Genomic DNA, 21,003 nt, shown 5'->3' on the forward strand with positions numbered 1-21,003 from the left:
AACAGGTGTGGCTGAAATACCCTAATCCACTCATTTGAAGGGGTGTCGACATCATTTTGTATATTTTGTGTATTTTTTCAGTGTAATTACACTGAGATATTAGACAAATCAAGGTATTTAAAATCAAATAAAAATCACTTCTGACCATTCTGTTGAGAAAACAAAACAAATTCAAGTAATGGTTTCCTCTCCATGGACTGTCTTCTGTCTCAGTACCGTCTTCTTCCATGCTGAGGATCTGGAAGGCTGAATGCACAAATATACATTTTCTTTTCCGTACGGCAGCAAAGGAATAATACAATCACATACATACAGTACCTTAGGAAAGAATTCAGATCCCTTTACTATTTCCACATTTTGTTACATTACAGGATTAAATATATTTAAATATTAAATGCATTTTTTCCCTCTCATCAATCCACACACAATATTCCATAATGACAAAGCGAAAACAGGTTTTTAGAAATGATTGCTAATAAAAAATAAAAATAAAAACGGAAATATCACATTTACATACTGTAAATATTCAAACCCTTTACTCAGTACTTTGTTGAAGTCCCATTGGCAGCGATTACAGCCTCAAGTTTTCTTGGGTATGAAGCTACAAGCTTGGCACACCTGTGTTTGGGGAGTTTCTCCCATTCTTGGATCGGTTGGATGGGGAGCGTTGCTGCACAACTATATTTTTAGTTGTTCGATCGGGTTCAGACACTCTAATGTACTTGTCCTCTTGCTCAGTTGGCACCGGGGCCTCCCACTCCTCTTTCTATTCTGGTTAGAGACAGTTTGTGCTGTTCTGTGAAGGGAGTAGTACACAGCGTTGTACGAGATCTTCAGTTTCTTGGCAATTTCTCGCATTGAATAGCCTTCATTTCTCAGAACAAGAATAGACTGACGAGTTTCAGAAGAGTTATTTGTTTCTGCCCATTTTGAGCCTGTAATCGAACCCACAAATGCTGATGCTCCAGATACTCAACTAGTGTAAAGAAGGACAGTTTTATTGCTTCTTTAATCAGAACAACTGCTTTCAGCTGTGCTAACATAATTGCAAAAGGGTTTTCTAATGATCAATTATCCTTTTAAAGTGATAAACTTGGATTAGCTAACACAATGTGCCATTGGAACACAGGAGTGATGGTTGCTGATAATGGGCCTCTGTACACCTATGTGGATATTTCATAAAAAATCAGCCGTTTCCAGCTACAATAGTCATTTACAACGTTAACAATGTCTACACTGTATTTCTGATAAATTGTATGTTATTTTAATTGACAAAAAAATTGCTTTTCTTTAGAAAACAAGGACATTTCTAAGTGACCCCAAAACTTTTGAACGGTAGTGTATATCTAAATAATAAAAAATAACATCATCCTACTCCACTATTTAAATCTATTTAGTCCTACCTCAGGCCAACAACCTGAAAGGATGGGGCACCACCACTTAACACACCATTTAACTGTTCTGGGTCAAGTCTCACACACCCAAATAACTCTGCCACCACAATCTCAATTTTCCGTGATTGCTTTAAATGCAAAACATCCAATCTTACTGAAACATATATCACTTGTTGACCTATCTCTCTGTACTAGTACATATATACTATACTACTCACACCACTCCTCTCAGGATCCTTCCCCCTTGACCCATCTTCCTCTATTTTCTTCACTGCTTCAGCATTTTAACATCTGCTGCACTACTCTAACCCCGGAAACCTCAACCTGCCTCTCTCTCAACGGGACATTTCTGATCCCCAGCCCTATGGGCACCCTTACAATTAACACATACCATTACTCCACAATTCTACTCATTCCTTTGTCTCATGCCCTTCTGCACACTTCTCACACCTAAGAACCTCCTTCGTACACACTGCTGCCACATGCCCATAAGCTTGACACCTGTAACAACGTAATGTATTAGGATAACTTATGTAGTGTCTTAACACTTAGTACTTATTTATGTAATAAGAAAGACTCTGAATACAAGCAATTGAACTGGAGCTTCACATTTACTCAAACTAGTTAGTGCCAGAATAACATAGAACAACACCGCGCATGACCAAGGGTGCTCCATCCTTAAAGGGGACATCAGTAATTAACAGAACATAACAACTTATATATCCTAACATCACTTTGTCAGGCAGAGATTCAACATCAAAACTCAAAAGAACAGACAATGACTCTGCTCTGTTTCACCACTCATGCCACCCAGTCTGCGTCGCATCAATCGACGAGCATCACAAACACCGGGAATCTTCGCCCTTCAGTTGGTCAACTTTTACATTGACTGCTGCCCCAGTAATCACTCCTTTAAATGGTGCCCTTTTCTTGAGAGCAAAAACAATTCACATTTCTCGCCCACATTTGTTTAACGCGGAGCGCCTTCTCCTTCTGACCAGCAGAAACACAAACAATTATCACAAGACAGCTTCTGGTTACCTTCACCGATTCCACAGCATCCAACTCTGTTTTCACCCACCCTGAAACCACAAATGGATCAGCCAAAGGCAAGGGTCAACTTTTTCCCGAAAAAGCTTTGGGCTCCGAGAACTTCACCATACCTACCACCTATGATACTTCGACCTCATTCACTTCCATTTCTCCTCCTGTCTTCAACTCACTCTGCTTACACTTTCTAACATTCTTCTTCAACAAACCAAATCTATTTTTTCCCCGCCATTTTTAACTGACTCAAGCTCACCCTCTTCCTCCCTCTCTCTCTTAGACCTCTTCTGCCTCTCTTTTCCCCTCCATTCCTCATCCGTATTCCAAGTACATGTCTCCTTATGGTAACACAGCACTTCTCCTGACAAACATCTTGTTCTTGCCTTCTCAAGGGATGCCATTTAACCGGCTGTCACAATCTCTGTACCATCAGCACGAACCCCTCGGGATGTAGCGCTCAACAGTGCATCCCACTTATAAAGCAGCTGCTTCGTCTTGATGTTCTTCTTTATCAAAAGCTACCGAGACGCTTTTAACCAAAGCAGATCGGGCAAAGGCCAGGCTAAAACAGTCACCACCCAACTGCCAAGCTAATTATATTCAGGTGCCACGCTCTCCACTGGCCAGCAGATGTAGCCAATGAGAAGGAATATACCGGCCAACACACACCCACCCTCTCACTGCATCGCATGATGTACACTACATGACCAAATGTATGTGGAAACCTGCTTGTCTCATTCCAAAATCATGGGAATGAATTAAAATGGAGTTGGTCCTCCCTTTGCTGCTATAACAGCCTCCACTCTTCTAGGAAGGCTTTCCACTAACTGTTAGGACATTGCTGCTGGGACTTACTTTCATTCAGCCACAAAAGTGTTAATGAGGTCGGGAACTGATGTTGAGCGATTAGGAACGAAGTCAGCGTTCCAATTCATCCCAAAGGTGTTCTATGGGGTTGAGGTCAGTGCTCTGTGCAGGACAGTCAAGTTCTTCCACACCTATCTCAACATTCCTTTATGGACCTCACCTTGTGCATGGGGGTATTGTCATGCTGAAACAGGAAAGATTCAGAGAACTTTAATGTCCTCAGAGAAGCAATTCATCATGCAGCAGTCATAAAATATATCATATATAAAAATAAATAGCAAAGGATACTTACAAGCAAATAGTAAGTGCAGTTTCATAGTGCAAGTGCTAAGTTTAATTAGTCCAAAATTTTGTTAAGTTGCAGAATTGTATTTGGAATAAAAGAGTTCTTGGCCCTATTTTTTTTAAACCTTAGGTAGTCTGTACCTGCGACCAGAGGGAAGGAGCTGGAGTTCAGGGTGGAGTGGATGGGAAGAGTCAACCACTATTTTATTTGCCTTATGGAGAGTTCTGCCCAGGTAGCGAGATGACAGTTCTTGCTGTGGCTGCCTCGTGATTTTTCCGCAAGTCCTGACTATCTTGTCCAACCTATTTTTCTGTGCAACCTTGATATTCCCAAACCAGCAGGTCAAGCAGTAGGACAGAATGTTCTCAATTAATGATTTCTAAAAGAAAACCATGATGGCTTGATTAACATTAAAAAAGTGCAGATTGCATAGGACATACAGTCTCCGTTGGCCTTTCTTAAAAATGGAGTGAGTAACCTGATCTAGGGCAGCTTGCTGTCAATGACTAGCCCTGGGTATTTGTACTCCTCCACTATTTCAATGGGATCACCTTTTATCTGTGATGGTGTGTGCATGTATTGTTCCTTCGAAAGTCAATCATCATGTCCTTTGTTTTTGACACATTTCATTTTAGATGGGATGACTCACACCAGGCATGAAAATCATTCAGAGACGGTCCGTACTCCGTTTCATCCCCTTCGATGAGACTGACCAAAGCAGTACCGTCAGCGTATTTGATCAGGTGGCACCCTGGGAACCGGCTCTGGCAGCTATCTGTATACAGTATGTATAGTACTGATGAAAGAACACTGCCCTGTGGGGTTCCAACTGAAGTATTGCCCTCCTCATAGAGTGTGTTGCCAACTCATACCTGCTGAGACCTATAAGTTAGGAAGTTGGTGATCCATGTGATAAGCATCAAGTCCGAAGTCTCCCCCCAGTCTGTCCGCGAGGATCAACGGATTGATTGTGTGAAACGCAATGGATAAATCTGCGAACATGATACGCACATGGGTTTTCTGCCCTCCAAATGCATGTACACCAAATGTAAGAGCGAGAGGATGGCATCATCTGTCCCTCTCTCTGATCGGTATGCAAATTGGAGGGGGTCAAGAAGGTGTCTGGTGGTGTTGATTATCTCTGCCTTGATGATCTTCAAGATAATTAATCAGGAGAAAGGTAAGAGTAACAGGTCTGTAATCATTTGAAGCAGATGGATGATGGATGAATTTTTGGGACACGTACAACAATATATTTTTTCCATAGAGATGGAATTTCCAATGTATCCAGGGACCTCTGAAAGATAGAGCAGAACACACCTCTCAGCTGAGTGGAGCAGTTTTTCCAGACACGACCACTTATGTTATTAGGACCCCGGGCTCTTTCGCGCTCCAGTGCTTTTGAACACTCGTACGACTTCCTCATTGATGACAAGCTCGCTTTCGGTTGCCATGACATCCTCCTCCAGAGAGGCCGGGGGAGCGGGGGGCGCCCCTTGTATCAAAGCGGGTGAAGAACTTGTTTAGTTCATTGGCTATAGAGAGGCACACCCTCTCGTCTAGGCAGGGATCGATAAGGGGGTGTTTGCCATATTCTTAATGCCCAACCAGGCAGACCGAGAGTCTCCCTCTGACATTATCTGTTACACCTTATCCTTGTACTGGCATTTCGCCTTTTTTATTCCTTTGTTCACCTATCTCTGTACCTCTTTTCTTTCAAGTAGATTCCCGGAGGCAAACACTTGTTTTTTCTTGCTAAGCACCACCTTCAATTTTTTGGTCACCCATGGTTTATTGTTAGGAAACATCTTACCATTTTTTTTTGTGGAGATCACCAAATCAACACACAATTCAATATAGCCAGACATTACTCGTTCAGGTCATCGGATGATTCTTCAAATACACTCCAGGAGGTACAATCAAAGCATCCCTGCAACTGATCACTGCTGTCATTGTCCCACACCTGTATTTGTTTTTCCACCACCTTCTTTTGAGTAACTGTCTATAAGTTGGTTGTAGAAAAACAGTGTTATGATCTGATTCACCCAGTGGAGGTCTGGCCAAGGATGAACTCGCTTTGGGGACCGAGCCGTAACATACTGTAAGTCAATTATCTTATTTTTCCTTGTTAGGTAAGTCACACGCTGGGTGTAAGTATTTAAAGTATGCTTGAGAGTGCAGCTATTGAAATCCATCATGATGAATTTGGGCACATCAGGTGAAATCACATCAAGCTCTTGAGTGATGTAAAAAAGGATGTCAGCTGCATTGACACTGTTTGCTCTTGGATGGATATAAACAGCGGTCAGAAAAAGCTGGGGGAATTCACGGGGGAGGTAGAAGGGGCGCAACGACACTGACAGTAGCTCTATATCAGAGTGCATCATTTTTTCCCCTGATAGTCTGCCAGGATCCGCCAGAGCCGCCAGTCTGCCAGGATCTGCCAGAGCCGCCAGTCAGCCAGGATCTTCCAGAGCCGCCAGTCAGCCTGTCACGTTCTGACCTCTATTTCTGTTGTTTTGTATTTATTTAGTATGGTCAGGGCGTGAGTTGGGTGGGCAGTCTATGTTTGTTTTTCTATGTTTTGGGGCATTTCTATGTTTTCGGCCTAGTATGGTTCTCAATCAGAGGCAGGTGTCATTAGTTGTCTCTGATTGAGAATCATACTTAGGTAGCCTGGGTTTCACTGTGTGTTTGTGGGTGATTGTTCCTGTCACTGTGTTTGTTGTCACAGGATAGGCTGTATAGGTTTTCACGGTCCGTTTGTTGTTTTGTAGATTTGAGTTATTTCATGTATCGTTCAGTTTTCCATTAAAGAACATGAATAACCACCACGCTGCTTTTTGGTCCGCTTCTCCTCCTACAGACGAACGTCGTTACAGAATCACCCACCCACCAAGGATCATGCGGCGTGGTAAACAGAGGCTGCAGCAACAGCAGCAGCAGGAGAAGCGACTGGTGCAGCAGGAGCAACAGCAGCAGCAGCAAAGGCAGCAGCAGGAGGAGCAACAGCAGCAGCAGCAGAAGCAGCAGTGGGAGAGGCTGCACTACTTGGAGAGATGGACTTGGGAGGAGATTCTAGACGGGAAAGGACCCTGGGCAGAGCCAGGAGAATATTGCCGCCCCAAGGCCGAGCTGGAGGCAGCAAAAGCAGAGAGGCGGCATTATGAGGAACTAGCACGGCAGAGCGGATGGAAGCCCGAGAGTCACCCCCAAAAATTTCTTGGGAGGGGGCACAGGGGGAGTGTGGCAGAGTCAGGAGTCAGACCTGAGCCAACTCCCCCCGTTTATCGTGAGGAGCCAAGGAGGAGCTCAGAACCAGAGCTGGTGTTGGAGGTGAGCGAAGCAGAGACTGTGAAGGAGTTAATGGGGAAATTGGAGGAGAGAGATATGAGGGATTTGCTGGTTTGGTGCATGAGGCACGACATTCGCCCGACGGAGCGTGTCAGGGATTTAATGGCACCGGGGTCAGTTATCCATACTCATCCTGAGGTGCGTGCGAGGGGTCTGGTGAAGACTGTGCCAGCCTCACGCACCAGGCCTCCTGTGCATCTCCCTAGCCTTGCACGTCCTGTGCCATCTCAGCACTACAGTGCTCCTAGCAGTGCTAACTGTGGTGGGCATGGTGCTGGTCAGGCACCGTGTTATGCAGTTGTTCGCACGGTGTCCCCAGTACGCGTGCTTAGCCCGGTGCGCTACATCCCAGCTCCCCACATCTGCCGGGCTAGGGTGAAGATCCAGCCAGGGCGGTTGGTGCCAGCCCTGCTCTCAAGATCTCCAGTACGCCTTCACGGTCCGGTCTATCCGTCACCACCTCCACGCACCAGCCCTCCGGTGGCAGCCCCCCGTACCAGGCTGTCTCTCCGGCCCATCCTTACAGGGGCTTCCTCCTCTCCAGCGCTGCCGGAGCCTCCCACCTGTCCGGCGCCTCTGCCGGAGCCTCTCGCCTGTCCGGCGCCGCTGCCGGAGCCTACCGCCTGTCCGGCGCCTCTGCCGGAGCCTCCCGCCTGTCCGGCGCCTCTGCCGGAGCCTCCCGCCTGTCCGGCGCTTCTGCCGGAGCCTCCCGCCTGTCCGGCGCCGCTGCCGGAGCCTCCCGCCTGTCCGGCGCCTCTGCCGGAGCCTCCCGCCTGTCCGGCGCCGCTGCCGGAGCCTCCCGCCTGTCCGGCGCCTCTGCCGGAGCCTCCCGCCTGTCCGGCGCCGCTGCCGGAGCCTCCCGCCTGTCCGGCGCCTCTGCCGGAGCCTCCCGCCTGTCCGGCGCCGCTGCCGGAGCCTCCCGCCTGTCCGGCGCCTCTGCCGGAGCCTCCCGCCTGTCCGGCGCCGCTGCCGGAGCCTCCCCCCTGTCCGGCGCCTCTGCCGGAGCCTCCCGCCTGTCCGGCGCCTCTGCCGGAGCCTCCCGCCTGTCCGGCGCCGCTGCCGGAGCCTCCCCCCTGTCCGGCGCCTCTGCCGGAGCCTCCCGCCTGTCCGGCGCCTCTGCCGGAGCCTCCCGCCTGTCCGGCGCCGCTGCCGGAGCCTCCCGCCTGTCCGGCGCCGCTGCCGGAGTCTCCCGCCTCTCCGGCGCTACCAGGGCCTTCCTCTTCTCCAGCGTTGCCGGAGCTTCCCGTCTGCCCAGCGCCAGCTGAGCTTCCCGTCTGCCCAGCGCCAGCTGAGCTTCCCGTCTGCCCAGCGCCAGCTGAGCCTCCCGTCTGCCCAGCGGCGCCAGCGCCGCCCGTCTGCCCAGCGCCGCCAGCGCCGCCCGTCTGCCCAGCGCCGCCAGCGCCGCCCGTCTGCCCAGCGCCGCCAGTGCCGCCCGTCTGCCAGGAGCCGCCAGTGCCGCCCGTCTGCCAGGAGCCGCCAGTGCCGCCCGTCAGCCAGGGGCCGCCAGTCAGCCAGGGGCCGCCAGTGCCGCCAGTCAGCCAGGGGCCGCCAGTGCCGCCAGTCAGCCAGGGGCCGCCAGTGCCGCCAGTCAGCCAGGGGCCGCCAGTGCCGCCAGTCAGCCAGGGGCCGCCAGTGCCGCCAGTAAGCCAGGGGCCGCCAGTAAGCCAGGGGCCGCCAGTGCCGCTAGTCAGCCAGGGGCCGCCAGTAAGCCAGGGGCCGCCAGTGCCGTCAGTCAGCCAGGGGCCGCCCGAGCAGCTGCCCCTCTGTCCAGAGCAGCTGTCGACCCTCTGTCCCAAGCTGCTGCCGCCCCTCTGTCCCGAGCAGCTGTCCCTCTGTCCCGAGCAGCTGTCCCTCTGTCCCGAGCAGCTGTCCCTCTGTCCCGAGCAGCTGCCGCCCCTCTGTCCCGAGCAGCTGCCGCCCCTCTGTCCCGAGCAGCTGCCGCCCCTCTGTCCCGAGCAGCTGCCGCCCCTCTGTCCCGAGCTGCTATCGCCCCTCTGTCCCGAGCTGCTATCGCCCCTCTGTCCCGAGCAGTTGTCCCTCTGTCCCGAGCAGTTGTCCCTCTGTCCCGAGCAGCTGCTTCACCTCTGTCCCGAGCTGCCCCTCTGTCCCGAGCAGCCCCTCTGTCCAGTGGGGTCATTGAGAGGGGTGGCCATGGTGAGTAAGCCAGGGAGGCGGACAATAAGGCGGACTAAGACAATGGTGAAGTGGGGTCCGCGTCCCGCGCCAGAGCCGCCACCGCGGACAGACGCCCACCCAGACCCTCCCCTATAGGTCAAGGTTTTGCGGCCGGAGTCCGTACCTTTGGGGGGGGGGGGTACTGTCACGTTCTGACCTCTATTTCTGTTGTTTTGTATTTATTTAGTATGGTCAGGGCGTGAGTTGGGTGGGCAGTCTATGTTTGTTTTTCTATGTTTTGGGGCATTTCTATGTTTTCGGCCTAGTATGGTTCTCAATCAGAGGCAGGTGTCATTAGTTGTCTCTGATTGAGAATCATACTTAGGTAGCCTGGGTTTCACTGTGTGTTTGTGGGTGATTGTTCCTGTCACTGTGTTTGTTGTCACAGGATAGGCTGTATAGGTTTTCACGTTCCGTTTGTTGTTTTGTAGATTTGAGTTATTTCATGTATCGTTCAGTTTTCCATTAAAGAACATGAATAACCACCACGCTGCTTTTTGGTCCGCTTCTCCTCCTACAGACGAACGTCGTTACACAGCCAGGATCTGCCAGAGCCGTCAGTCAGCCAGAAGCTGCCAGAGCCGTCAACCAGCCTGAGCTACCCCTCAGTCCTGAGCTACCCCTCAGTCCTGAGCTACCCCTCAGTCCTGAGCTACCCCTCAGTCCTGAGCTACCCCTCAGTCCTGAGCTACCCCTCAGTCCTGGGCTGCCCCTCAGTCCTGGGCTGCCCCTCAGTCCTGAGCTGCCCCTCAGTGCGGAGCTGCCCCTCAGTCTGGAGCTGCCCCTCAGTCCGGAGGAGTTTGTTTAGTGGAGTGGTTAACCTTTAGTAGGGTTGCCAATCCTAGGTCGGCGGTGAGGGTCTGGCCTTAGTTATCTTTGTTTTCTTTATTATTTTGGTTAGGTCAGGGTGTGACATGGGGGATTTGTTTTTTTTACCTGGTCTAGGGTTTTTTGTATGTTTATGGGGCTGTTTCCTTTCTAGGTAGTTTTGTATGTCTATGGTTGCCTAGATTGGTTCTCAATTAGAGGCAGCTGTCTGTCGTTGTCTCTGATTGGGAACCATATTTAGGCAGCCATGTTCTTTGGGTATTTTGTGGGGGGATTGTCTTCTGTCTTTGTGTCATTGCACCAGATAGGACTGTTTCGGTTTTCACATTTGTTCTTTTGTATTTTGTAGTGTTCTCGTGTATGGTCTTTATTAAACATGTTGAACTCTAACCACGCTGCATTTGGTATTCCTCTCCTTCAGCGGAAGAAAACCGTTACATATTGTCCGCAAAGCGAGCAAAGAAGTTGTTTAGTCTGTCTGGGAACAAGACATCGTGGTCCGCGACGGGGCTGGTTTTCTTTTTGTAATCCCAATCCACGTGATCGAAGCAATCTTGAAGCGTGGAATCAGATTGGTCGGACCAGTGTTGAACAGACCTGAGAGCGGGAGCTTCCTGTTTTAGTCTCTCTCTATAGGCTAGGAGCAACAAAATGGAGTCGTGGTCAGCTTTTCCGAAAGGAGGGCGGGGGAGGGCCTTATATGCATCTCGGAAGTTAGAATAACAATGATCCAGGGTTTTACCAGCCCTGGTAGCATAATCGATATGCTGATAGAATTTAGGGAGTCTTGTTTTCAGATTAGCCTTGTTAAAATCCATTCTCTCGAACGTGAGTTGTTACATTGTAAAATAACGTTTCTGCTATAGCGGATGTGTGGTGCCGCCGACTTTCTCAGAAGTTCGCATGCAGTTTCTGGTACCAGAAATTCATCCAAGTAGGAGAATAATCCACTGTGTGCATTTCATGTCGCTCTGCCGTAGCCTAATCGGTAATCAATTTAAGTTAATTTAATTGACAAAAAATGTGATTCTCTTTCAAAAACAAGGACATTTCTAAGTGACCCCAAACATTTGAACTGTAGTGTATATTCCCAGTGCTGAGCCAGTAGTGTAACTGACATGTTACGTTAGCTAATGTTTCATTCCCTCTAGACTCAAGTGAATGAACTACTAGCAGCTAGTTAGCTAGCTAGTAGCTACCGTCCACAGCCAGTTCAGCTCTAGCTAGCCTCTAGCTACAGTATCTGTCAGGTAGCAGTATCTAACAGCTGTTTTGTCCCATTTCAACAGAAGTAAATTTAATGATATACCATTGTACCATTAGCTAGCAGAGCTAGCCAAAAGTTGGCTAACGTTAGCTAGCTTACTAACTTTAGCTATTATTTTTGCCTCAATCACACTAGACCTGAATTAAACGATGAAAGCAGCGGCCAACGATTGAAGACTGATATTCTGATTTTTTTTCAGTGCAATGTGAGTTTCTATTAGTCAGTATAGCAATGTAACTTTTTTGATCTGTCAGTTTCCCTGGCTAAATCCCTACTGTTCACATGTATACGGTATAAAGAACTACAGGCTTCACTGTCATGGTGCACAGTCAGTACACAACACTGTGCTCATCATGTCTTAGCAGGATCAGATGGTGACAGGTGTCCCTGCGGGGTCAGACAGCCAGGGTAGACCAGTCTACTGAGCTCAGGTGAATTTTGCAGTATATTATAACAATCAGTGAAGGGATTCAAAGTTCCATCTTGTGTAGATGGGTAGGCTACAGTCTGGGACCTGGGAATAATGGTAATTTCAGTTGTTGAACCATTGATTCTATTCATGGGTAATATAATGTATACAGTGCCTTGCGAAAGTATTCGGCCCCCTTGAACTTTGCGACCTTTTGCCACATTTCAGGCTTCAAACATAAAGATATAAAACTGTATTTTTTTGTGAAGAATCAACAACAAGTGGGACACAATCATGAAGTGGAACGACATTTATTGGATATTTCAAACTTTTTTAACAAATCAAAAACTGAAAAATTGGGCGTGCAAAATTATTCAGCCCCCTTAAGTTAATACTTTGTAGCGCCACCTTTTGCTGCGATTACAGCTGTAAGTCGCTTGGGGTATGTCTCTATCAGTTTTGCACATCGAGAGACTGACATTTTTTTCCCATTCCTCCTTGCAAAACAGCTCGAGCTCAGTGAGGTTGGATGGAGAGCATTTGTGAACAGCAGTTTTCAGTTCTTTCCACAGATTCTCGATTGGATTCAGGTCTGGACTTTGACTTGGCCATTCTAACACCTGGATATGTTTATTTTTGAACCATTCCATTGTAGATTTTGCTTTATGTTTTGGATCATTGTCTTGTTGGAAGACAAATCTCCGTCCCAGTCTCATGTCTTTTGCAGACTCCATCAGGTTTTCTTCCAGAATGGTCCTGTATTTGGCTCCATCCATCTTCCCATCAATTTTAACCATCTTCCCTGTCCCTGCTGAAGAAAAGCAGGCCCAAACCATGATGCTGCCACCACCATGTTTGACAGTGGGGATGGTGTGTTCAGGGTGATGGGCTGTGTTGCTTTTACGCCAAACATAACGTTTTGCATTGTTGCCAAAAAGTTAAATTTTGGTTTCATCTGACCAGAGCACCTTCTTCCACATGTTTGGTGTGTCTCCCAGGTGGCTTGTGGCAAACTTTAAACGACACTTTTTATGGATATCTTTAAGAAATGGCTTTCTTCTTGCCACTCTTCCATAAAGGCCAGATTTGTGCAATATACAACTGATTGTTGTCCTATGGACAGAGTCTCCCACCTCAGCTGTAGATCTCTGCAGTTCATCCAGAGTGATCATGGGCCTCTTGGCTGCATCTCTGATCAGTCTTCTCCTTGTATGAGCTGAAAGTTTAGAGGGACGGCCAGGTCTTGGTAGATTTGCAGTGGTCTGATACTCCTTCCATTTCAATATTATCGCTTGCACAGTGCTCCTTGGGATGTTTAAAGCTTGGGAAGTCTTTTTGTATCCAAATCCGGCTTTAAACTTCTTCACAACAGTATCTCGGACCTGCCTGGTGTGTTCCTTGTTCTTCATGATGCTCTCTGCGCTTTTAACGGACCTCTGAGACTATCACAGTGCAGGTGCATTTATACGGAGACTTGATTACACACAGGTGGATTGTATTTATCATCATTAGTCATTTAGGTCAACATTGGATCATTCAGAGATCCTCACTGAACTTCTGGAGAGAGTTTGCTGCACTGAAAGTAAAGGGGCTGAATAATTTTGCACGCCCAATTTTTCAGTTTTTGATTTGTTAAAAAAGTTTGAAATATCCAATAAATGTCGTTCCACTTCATGATTGTGTCCCACTTGTTGTTGATTCTTCACAAAAAAATACAGTTTTATATCTTTATGTTTGAAGCCTGAAATGTGGCAAAAGGTCGCAAAGTTCAAGGGGGCCGAATACTTTCGCAAGGCACTGTACATGTACACCGATGTCATTATTTGTCATGCCTCATTTAAACAGGATCAGATGGTGAAAGGGGTCTCGTCAGGGTCAGGCAGCCATGGAAGACCTTCTTTGACGGAGCTGAGGTGAATCTTTGCAGATACACTTTATTTTCTCAGTGCAGCAAACACTGGACAAGCAAGAAGCTTCAAAGATTGAAACTATTTTAAGGCAGTCTTTTAAACCTCTAAATTTGATTTCCAAACTTTATCAATGGTTGATAGAGGCTTTTCCCCCATGACATAAAACATGTCAAACAAAAATGTGATGAAGTCCTGGGAGACTCTATTGATGATGATGAATGGATACAGAATGCCCAGTCATGTTCATATAATCTCAGATATAAATTACTGCAGTTTAAAACCATCTATAGAACATACTATATGCCAATGAAACTGAATATCATGCACACAGAAATGTAATTATTCTGCTGGAGGTGTAAAACACAAAAAGGGACATATTTGCATATGTTATGGTCTTGTGAAGGCTGGCTGAATTCTGGCAAAGAGTATGTTCTTTTATCTGAGCATGTCTACAGATTCTCCCTGGTTTTGTTTGCTTGGAAATGTTGATTCTGGAGACGGATATCAGAAGAAACTGTGTAACCTAGCATTTACATCGGCTAAGAAATGCATTGCCATTAATTGGAAGGTTGGTTATCCTCCCACAATGTCACAATGGATATCAGTTCACATATGGTGTCAAGGGCACAGCTGGGGGCTGAGGGGGTCTATAACAAGCGGCAACAGTGAGAGACTTATTTCTGGAAAGATGGATTTTTAAAAGTAGAAGCTCGAATTGTTTGGGCACAGATCTGGATTGTAGACAGAACTCTGCAGGCTATCTCTGCAATAGATTGCAACTCCGCCCCCTTGGGCAGTTCTATCTTGTCGGAAAATGTTGTAGTTGGGGATGGAAATTTATGGATTTTTGGTGGTCTTCCTAAGCCAGGATTCAGACATGGCTAGGACATTAGGGTTGGCGGAGTGTGCTAAAGCAGTGTATAAATCAAACTTAGGGAGGAGGCATCTAATGTCAACATGCATGAAACCAAGGCTTTTACAGTTACAGACGTCAACAAATGAGAGCGCCTGGGGAATGGGAGTGGTGCTGGGGGCTGCAGGGTCTGGGTTAACCTCCACATCACCAGCGGAACAGAGGAGTAGAATAAGGGTACGGCTAAAGGCTATTAGAACTGGTCGTCTAGTGCGTTCGGAACAGAGAGTAAAAGGAGCAGATTTCTGGGCATGGAAGAATAGATTCAAGGCAATGTACAGACAAAGGTATGGTCGGATGATGAGTGACAATGAGAGAGGTTTTGTCTCTAGAGGCACCAGTTAAGCCAGGTGAGGTCACCGCATGTGTGGGGGGGATGAACAAAAGGGCTATCTAAGGCATGTTGGGCAGGGCTGGGGGCTCTACAGTGAAATAAGAGAATAATCACTAACCAAAACAGCAATAGACAAAGCATATTGACATTAGGGAGAGGCATGTGTAGCCAAGTGATAATAGGGTCCAAAGAGTAGCAATAGATGAGCCAGGGTGCCGATTCAGTAGTCGCTACTACGCTAGGCGAGCTGGAGACACGGCGATTCAGACAGCTAGCGGGCCGGGGATAGCAGATGGGCCTGAAGAGCCTGTTGAAACCACCTTCGACGATTACTTCGGCTCAGATCTTGAGGTAGGAATCCGGAGATGTGGTAGAGAAAAAGCAGTCCGATGTGCTCTGGGTTGATATCGCACTGTGCAGACTACCAGTGGCTAACTGACTACTAGCTGCTCTGTTAAAAGTTGCAGACAGCTGGTCTTCTAACTCTGTTTTCAACATGTGTATATTCTCTCACTGCCTCCCTAAATCCATCTAAGTTTCAACTGTTGATTGGAACTTGTGGAGACATTGCAAACGTCCATGATGACCTTTTCAAAAATCAAAACATCTGGGGTTTTAATGTCTTCTGGATTGAGTCAAATCTCTCGTAATAACAACAGTAGGAATAAACTGGATTGTGTTCATGTCCTAGACATATACAACTGTTGAAAGGTTTGCTATGGTAAAACATGCAGTGACATTGAGCATTTGACAGAGAATATCGAGAAATTGTGAAATGATTGACTACTGAAGCCAATACATTGAATGCGTGTCTTGACATTTTTGTTTCCTTTGTTTTAACTGTGATTTAAGGCTTTGAATAACATTAAAATACAGAGTCGATTCCAGGAACATAACATCACCTACAAGTTTGGTGACCCCGATGTGATTTGTCTTACAGAACATTCAGAAATGAGTGAATGGCTTAGTCCAGTCCATAGCGCGGTAGAGTTTTATTTATAATTCCATTGCTGGAAAACTGAAAAAAAAGTAAATGAAAGTTTAGTCCCGCTTTATTTGAAATGCATCTTATGAAGGCTTCATAAAGCCCCACATAGATGCTTCACATATCATCTATAACCTTATATCTTGCTCTATAAAGATTCATAATGTGGCATAACTGTGTGACATAACCATGCATTTATTTGTTCACATTTAGAAATCACATTTGGAAATATTTTATAGAGCATGAAATGAGTTACAGATTATTTGTGACCTTTATATGCAGTGCTTATGAAACCTATATGTTTTTTTTAAAAGCTTTCTCAAGATGCACTTCAAATAAAGCAGGACTGAGTGTTTTACTGTCGATACCACATGTTTTTTTTCATGCTTATTTGACTTATGACCCAAAATAAAGCAAGTTTCATGCGGTGGGTTTCTCTCCATGGCCTGTCCTGTGTCTCAGTACCGTCTTCTTCTATGCTGAGGATCTGTAAGGCTGAATGCACAGATACATTTTTTTTTGTACGTATGGCAGCAAAGGAATAATACAATCAGATACATATACTATCATGTAAACCTCTAGCGTTCCCTTATATGGACGATTGTCGGGTACACGTCACTTACAGGAACAGCTAGTTCGGAAAATGCAGCCAAGGCTCCAGGACGATAGGGTCTTTTGCGTCTGCCCTTGGTACTCTCATGCCTCTTAGTCCTGGAACTCTGAGGTGAAAGGATTAAGAGTGGAAAGGATTAAGAGTGGGTTTCCTTGAGAACTGCATATAATATTACATGAATTCAAGAGATTTAATATCAACCTTGCAGTATGACAGTACAATAGCATTGTAATGATATGGGCTGTCCACTCGATCAGCCAGTTTATACCCTCTTAGAAAAAAAGTGCTATCTAGAACCTTAAAGGGTTCTTCGGCTGTCCCCATTGGAGAACCTTTTGAAGGACATTTTTTTTTATGCAGGTGGAACCCTTTTGGAACCCTTTTTTCTAAGAGTGTAGTTCTGATACATTTAAGGTTACTTATTCCCTCGACGGAGATGTAGCACCTTACTTAAAATCAGGTGAAAGTCTACATATCCTTCACATGTTTCAACACTACAGCGTCTCTCTCTCTGTTTCTCTCTCTCTCTAACCTCGGGTGGCGGTGGAGGTCCAACAGCATTCTTCAGGACTGACATCACTGAACAACTCCCTGGAAGCTGGCCGCCGCACCCCCCTACCCTGTTTCGGTCGGGGAACCCCTCCTCATGTCTCTTTGCTCTGAGCTGCACAACCAGTGGCTTCATGTCTACCTGATGTCCAAATGATGACACCATTATAATCGATCATGGCTCAAAGCAAGTAAAGTAGAAATGATGTGGAAATGTAATGTGGTAATACGTGATAAAATAGTTTCTTACCTGACGTGGAGGTCCTGGGAGGAATGGGGAAGAGCCTCCCTGTTGAGAGTGGTGCAGAATGAACGTGATAGTGCCAGAGTGACTTCTATACCAATGTGCACATTCTAACTGTGTGTCAGTCTAGAGCAGGGCTCCCCAACTCTGTTCCTGGAGAGTTACCGTCCTGTAGGTCCCCCCATGAAAACCGCCCCTCTACCATCCAAGATCCCCCCCCACAGTCACCCCCGAAAACCTCCCTCTCTAGCGCACTTGATTCTAATAATTAGAATCAGGCTAGTTAGTTACAACTGGGGTTGGAGTGAAAATCTACAGGAGGGTAGCTCTCCAGGAATAGGGTTGGAATCATAGATTATAGGACAGGGAATAAACCTAGTAGAATCCAGAGGAATGTCTCACCATGGCTTGGTTGGTTTGAAAAGCTGCTGTCCGTCTGTCTTGTCCAGGGAGGGCTGTGGTGGAGAGCAGACAGACCTGCAGAAACAGGACACACAGCAGCCACACAGCCTTCTCCATGCTGATACACTGGATCCTGACTACGCACAACATCCTCTTTATATACTGACATGGCTAATGATTACCAGATGTAGAGAGGGAACACTGAGGAATTCCAACAATAACACACACACACACACACACAGAGAGAGAGAGAGAGAGAGAGAGAGAGAGAGAGAGAGAGAGAGAGAGAGAGACAGGGCAATTTTTTAACTGTGTGTGAACAAGAGGGAGGAGGTATGGACTGTATTAGGAAAAGAGGCTTTGGGAGGATTCCATGTTACAGCAAACTGTGAGTCAGTGGGTGCCATTTAAAATGAGGAAGGATTATATATTTTTTATGAGCATGGCCTTATTTCTATTACAGCATATTGGATGGCTCATTCATGTTCCATTCACCCAGTTCAATGTAACATCGATAGGTATAGGCTACTACATGATACTTTCATTTACCCTGTACCCATCATGAGGTTGCTACAACCTAGCCTATGAATTAAAGCTTACAACGTAGGTGCACAGGTCGAGATAAAAAAAAAATGTGTAATCAAGGTGACAGACACATTCAATACCGCCTTGCACACTCTTGGCTGCATCTAGCTGATCTAGGGTGTAATCATTTGTCTAACAGTTGCAAACAAGAGTTTCTATTGTGTAGATTCAGGTATGTTTATCCCTGCTTCGTTCCATTTGTTTCCGTTCAAGAAAGGTTTTTCAACAGAATCGGTGGAATGAATACACCCTGATCACACGCAAACACAGTTCCATTTCATAGCAGCCACATACAAACAGCATGATCAATTTGCTCATTGTATAAATAATTCCTCCTCGCACCTCCTCTCACCTTTTCTCTTCGCTTGTGGACTTCAACTAGATTAAACCGCAGGGCAATTTTTTTCTTGAGCGGATGGTCGGGGGCCCGGAACATAATTATAAATAAATGTGTAGACTGCAAATTGACAGCAAGAAGCCCAAACAGATATGTTTGACTAAAACATAATCATTTCAAATATTGCTTACATTTGTGTATGATCATGTGTCTCTATTTGGCATGTGAAGACTTGGGAACAGATTTCATAAATTAAAATCACTTAGAGCTGATTTTCTGGTGTTTTTACATTCTTATGTACAACAATTATTATTACATTTTTTTAAAGTGTTTTTTTTTTACTCAGAAAACTTGGGTGGCCAAATAAAACCACCCTTGGGCCACATTTGGTTGGGGAACCCTGGCCTATATCATTGCCTACATATTAGCTAACGTCTTAGTCAACATAGCTACTAGAAGTAACGCGTTAGTAAACCCGCTACAATCATGCAGTACAGTGTACAGTCAGCAAGCAGTTTAGCAGTTACACCACAAGTTCTCATAATTACTGTGTAAGTCTATGCAAAGGGTTAAGAACCATGAGCCTCCTAGGTTTTGTATCGAAGTCAACGTATCCAGAGGAGGAAACTAGCTGTCCTCCAGCAACACCACGGGGCAACCCTACAGAGTGCTGTTGGCTACTGTAGACCTTCATTTCTAAACAGTGTGTTTGAATCAATTATTTGGTGATGTGAATATATTTAGTATAGTTGTATCTAAAAAACAAGTATCACTTTTTAAATGTTTCAACAATTGTATTTTTCTGAAATTCACTGAGGCGGATGGTCCCCTCCTTCCTCATCTGAGGAGCCTCCATTGGCTTGAGTAATATACTTTCTTATTGGAACAGCTTGTCAGACAAGAGGGAGTTGATCTTGGCTTCCCTGGCTGTTGGTTTGGTTTAATATGTGATTTTGTAACATACAGAGGCGACCATGACAACTACTACTAATCATTATAGTAATACAATAATAACAACAGTCAATTTCATTTGCAAAGACCTTTTTACATAGTTTTGCAGTCTAAATGCGCACAGAGAAATAAAATACCAACATACACTGTAGTTATTATTGGTATTGATAATCCAGTAGCAAATAGATGATTATGTCTTCAGCAGCTATTGGGCTGCCTTCAAAATGGAACCCAAGCCAATTGCGACACCACCCACTTTGTGGTATGTTCTTCTTATTCTTGTCCTTGGCTTTCTTCTGCCTCTCCTGCCTTTAAGTCCTGGAACACTAAGACGAGATGAGAGAACGATCAGAGATGGAAACAAGCCCAATGGCTTGTCTTCATTTGTTTGTTTCTCACCTAAGGTGGAGTGGAGGAGGACGAGGTCTATGAGGCAGGAAAGGGGATACGCCTTCCTGTTGATTGTGATTAAGGGAGAGTGGGGTATGTTGAGATATGTAATATTCAGCATCACTACGTCAAGGGAAATATAGTATTCTTTCTAACAAAGATATCTACATATATCTCAGGATGTTGTGTATCCCTGTAAATAATCAGAATTCATGTCAACATTCTAGTTTTGAAAACATAGCTTGTCCAAAAAAGGTGGTCTCTTGGCACAACTTACCCCTGTGGTATGGGGTAAGTTGAGCTTAGAAACAGGGTAAGTTGAGCTGCCTTGGGGTAAGTGGGTGATGATGTCGTGTGACAGTGGGTGATGGTGCTGGTAGGTCAATGTTTAACTCATGGGATGGGGGTGTGGTATATCTTAAATATATGTCTATATTCAGATATACAGTACCGTTCAAAGGTTTGGGGTCACTTAGAAATGTCTTTGAAAGAAAAGCACATTTTCTTGTCCATTAAAATAAGATTAAATTGATCAGAAATACAGTGTAGACATTGTTAATGTTGTAAACTACTATTGTAGCTGGAAATGGATGACTTTTAATGGAATATCTATATAGGCGTACAGAGGCCCATTAAATAGTACCAGCAAAACACCAGTCTCAACATCAACAGTGAAGGCAACTCCAGAATGCTGGCCTTCCAGGCAGAGTTGCAAAGAAAAAGCCATATCTCAGACTGGCCAATAAAAAGAAAAGATTAAGATGGGCTAAAGAACACAGACCCTGGACAGAGGAACTCTGCCTAGAAGGCCAGCATCCTGTAGTCTCCTTCACTGTTGATGTTGAGACGGGTGTTTTGCAGGTACTATTTAATGAAGCTGCCAGTTGAGGACTTGTGAGGCGTCTGTTTCTCAAACTAAACACTCTAATGTGATTGTCCTCTTGCTCAGTTGTGCACCAGGGCCTCCCACTCCTCTTTCTATTCTGATTAGAGCCAGTTTGTGCTGTTCTGTGAAGGGAGTAGTACACAGCATTGTACGAGATCTTCAGTTTCTTGGCAATTCCTCGAATGGAATAGCCTTCATTTGTCAGAACAAGAATAGACTGACAAGTTTCAGAAGAAATAGCTTTGTTTCTAGCCATTTTGAGCCTGTAATAGAACCC

The 21,003-nt window shown here is 45.9% G+C and overlaps 2 protein-coding genes across 3 annotated transcripts in view; one reads left to right on the top strand and one right to left on the bottom strand.

The window, feature by feature from the left end:
- The first annotated feature begins 14,977 nt into the window (after positions 1 to 14,977).
- Positions 14,978 to 21,003, top strand: part of si:ch211-106h4.9 (rab effector MyRIP) — an 80,384-nt gene continuing 74,358 nt past the window's right edge. Inside the window, exon 1 of the mRNA XM_036985718.1 lies at positions 14,978 to 15,135. The gene's annotated coding sequence lies outside the window, so the exon portion shown is untranslated. The remainder of the gene's footprint in view (positions 15,136 to 21,003) is intronic.
- Positions 15,758 to 17,744, bottom strand: LOC110530163. Of its 2 annotated transcripts, XM_021613014.2 has the most exons (5): positions 17,578 to 17,744; positions 17,182 to 17,220; positions 16,915 to 17,073; positions 16,393 to 16,488; positions 15,758 to 16,264 (listed from the first exon to the last, which is right to left on the bottom strand). In XM_021613014.2, the coding sequence occupies exons 1-5, from the start codon at positions 17,725 to 17,727 to the stop codon at positions 16,244 to 16,246; spliced, it is 465 nt and encodes a 154-aa protein (XP_021468689.1). In that variant the 5' UTR covers positions 17,728 to 17,744; the 3' UTR covers positions 15,758 to 16,243. The 2 variants fall into 2 exon arrangements, with proteins under 2 accessions (XP_021468689.1, XP_021468691.1); XM_021613016.2 differs by lacking the exon at positions 16,915 to 17,073 and having other exon boundaries at positions 17,578 to 17,733.

This window comes from Oncorhynchus mykiss, chromosome 8 (genome assembly GCF_013265735.2).
Source record: "Oncorhynchus mykiss isolate Arlee chromosome 8, USDA_OmykA_1.1, whole genome shotgun sequence".
NCBI lineage: Eukaryota > Metazoa > Chordata > Actinopteri > Salmoniformes > Salmonidae > Oncorhynchus > Oncorhynchus mykiss.

Coding starts and splice junctions, on each gene's coding strand:
- LOC110530163 (XM_021613014.2), bottom strand. CDS start 17,727: ATGTTGTGCGTAGTCAGGATCCAGTGTATCAGCATGGAGAAGGCTGTG. Junction 17,074..17,181: donor TCCCAGGACCTCCACGTCAG/GTAAGAAACTAT, acceptor TTTGGACATCAG/GTAGACATGAAGCCACTGGT. Junction 16,265..16,392: donor TTTCCGAACTAGCTGTTCCT/GTAAGTGACGTG, acceptor CTGTGCATTCAG/CCTTACAGATCCTCAGCATA.